This window comes from Apteryx rowi, unplaced genomic scaffold (genome assembly GCF_003343035.1).
Source record: "Apteryx rowi isolate R43461 unplaced genomic scaffold, aptRow1 scaffold_1183, whole genome shotgun sequence".
NCBI lineage: Eukaryota > Metazoa > Chordata > Aves > Apterygiformes > Apterygidae > Apteryx > Apteryx rowi.
Genome location: NW_020447401.1, coordinates 5,477 through 7,166, shown reverse-complemented (window position 1 = coordinate 7,166; position 1,690 = coordinate 5,477). Strand labels below are relative to the sequence as shown.

Genomic DNA, 1,690 nt, shown 5'->3' with positions numbered 1-1,690 from the left:
GGCCGGGGCGGCCGCGGGGGCCGCGCCGCCGGCGCAAGGGTTAAGGGAAGCGCGGCGGGGCCGCCGGGGAGGGGGCCGCCGGGGAGGGGACCGCCGGGGAGGGGACCGCCGCGAGCCGTCTGGTTGCCAACGGAAACCAGACATGAGGTAATCGCGGGATGAACTTGAACTTGGGGGGGCCGCCGGGGACACAATGGCGGGGCGGCGGGAGGCCCTTGGTGTCCGTCCCCACCCCGCCGCCCGCTTCTCCGGCCATCCCGGGGCTCCGGCGTTGTCCCCCCGGCGGCAGCGCGGCCCCCCCCCACCCTCCCGGAGCGGGGATGGCTCTGCGCAGAGAACTGACGCAGCTCGGTGCAGGCGGAGCGGGGATGGGAGGGCCCCGGAGAAGCCTAGCGGCTCGCGCGGGGCAGCGGCCGCGCGTTCGTCCCCGCCGCCCGCGCAGCGCCTGGCGCGCGGGGCCCCGATGCCACCGTGCCGCCGCCACGGTGGTGCCCGGCTGCCATGCCGGCTCGGCGCGCCGTTTCGGCCGCTCTCCCTCTTTCTCTCGGTGYGGAGACTTTGCGGAGCGTGCGCCGGCGGCGGGGTCTTGGCATCTCGGCACAGCGGGGACGCGCGATCCCGGCACAGGGGCGCCGTGCCATTTTGGCACAGGGGGTCCCGCGGGGCACAGCAGCGATGTGGGATCCCGGGTGGCATCCCGGCACAGCGGGGCCACGGCACCGGGGCCTGGCGGGACCCTGGGACCGCAGCGTGCCGGGGCCGGTGGACATCAGCACCGGCAGGACGCGGGACATCGGCATGGGGAGGCGCAGGGAAGATGYGGGATCCCGGGTGGGATCTCGGCACGGGGACGTGGGGTCTCGGTGCAGGGAGGACGTAGGACATCGGTGCCCGCGGGGGGGGGGGGACCCGCTGCCTGGGCTGGGAGCCGGCACTAGCTGGGTCATGCCGGGGCCTCGAGCAGAGGTTAATTAGCTCATTAAGCGCCGCCCTGATTGCCTGGGGGACTGTTTGGTCCCGCTGGATCCCTTCTCTAGGCTGCCCGGCTCCCGGACCAGGGTGGCAGCAAGCCGGGGAGGGTCCGGCCCTGCTGCAGGGGACGGCAGACAGGATGAGGCCGTGTCGGTCTGGGACCCGGCACCCAGGATTTCGGGGAAGGCATTCGTGCCCCGTCGCAGGTCTCGCGCCCCCCCCAGTGCTCTTTCGGCAACGGATCTCCCTCCATTCGGCGGGGGGATAACTCCCATTTCCGAGATGGGAAAACTGAGGCCCGAGTGAGGCGCTGTTGAACACGGAGGGCTCGCCCGGGGCTGCCCCCGGCCCCGACGGGCTCGGAGGCACCGGGGGGCCGGGGCCGGCAGTTCGGAGGGGGGGGGCGGCGAGCCTCGGCGGAGCAGAGCACTAACGCTGGCCTCTCTCTTCTCTCCCTGCTCAGTCCTGGTACCTGGGATAATCGCAGCTGTGCCACCCCTTCGCCTCCCTTCTCCTCTGCTTTAGGCACCCTGAGAGGAAAAAAAACCACGTCCCAGAGCACCAGGCCCAGCCTTTCGGTGAAGACGGAGAGCGCGAACTAACGACGACGACGACAAACAAAACCCATAACGGAAGGAAAGAGAGAGGGGGGAAAGGAAGAAGGAAAAGGTTCAAACTTTTTTTAAAAAAAAAAAGGAAACAAAACAAAACGAAACCC

General features: G+C 70.3%; 1 protein-coding gene across 1 annotated transcript in view; it reads left to right on the top strand.

Moving 5' to 3' along the window:
* Positions 1 to 1,681, top strand: part of NFIC (nuclear factor I C) — an 80,363-nt gene extending 78,682 nt beyond the window's left edge. Inside the window, exon 11 of the mRNA XM_026084138.1 lies at positions 1,436 to 1,681. Coding sequence (XP_025939923.1) covers positions 1,436 to 1,453 — 18 coding nt within the window. The 3' untranslated portion in view covers positions 1,454 to 1,681. The remainder of the gene's footprint in view (positions 1 to 1,435) is intronic.
* Positions 1,682 to 1,690: the final 9 nt, after the last annotated feature.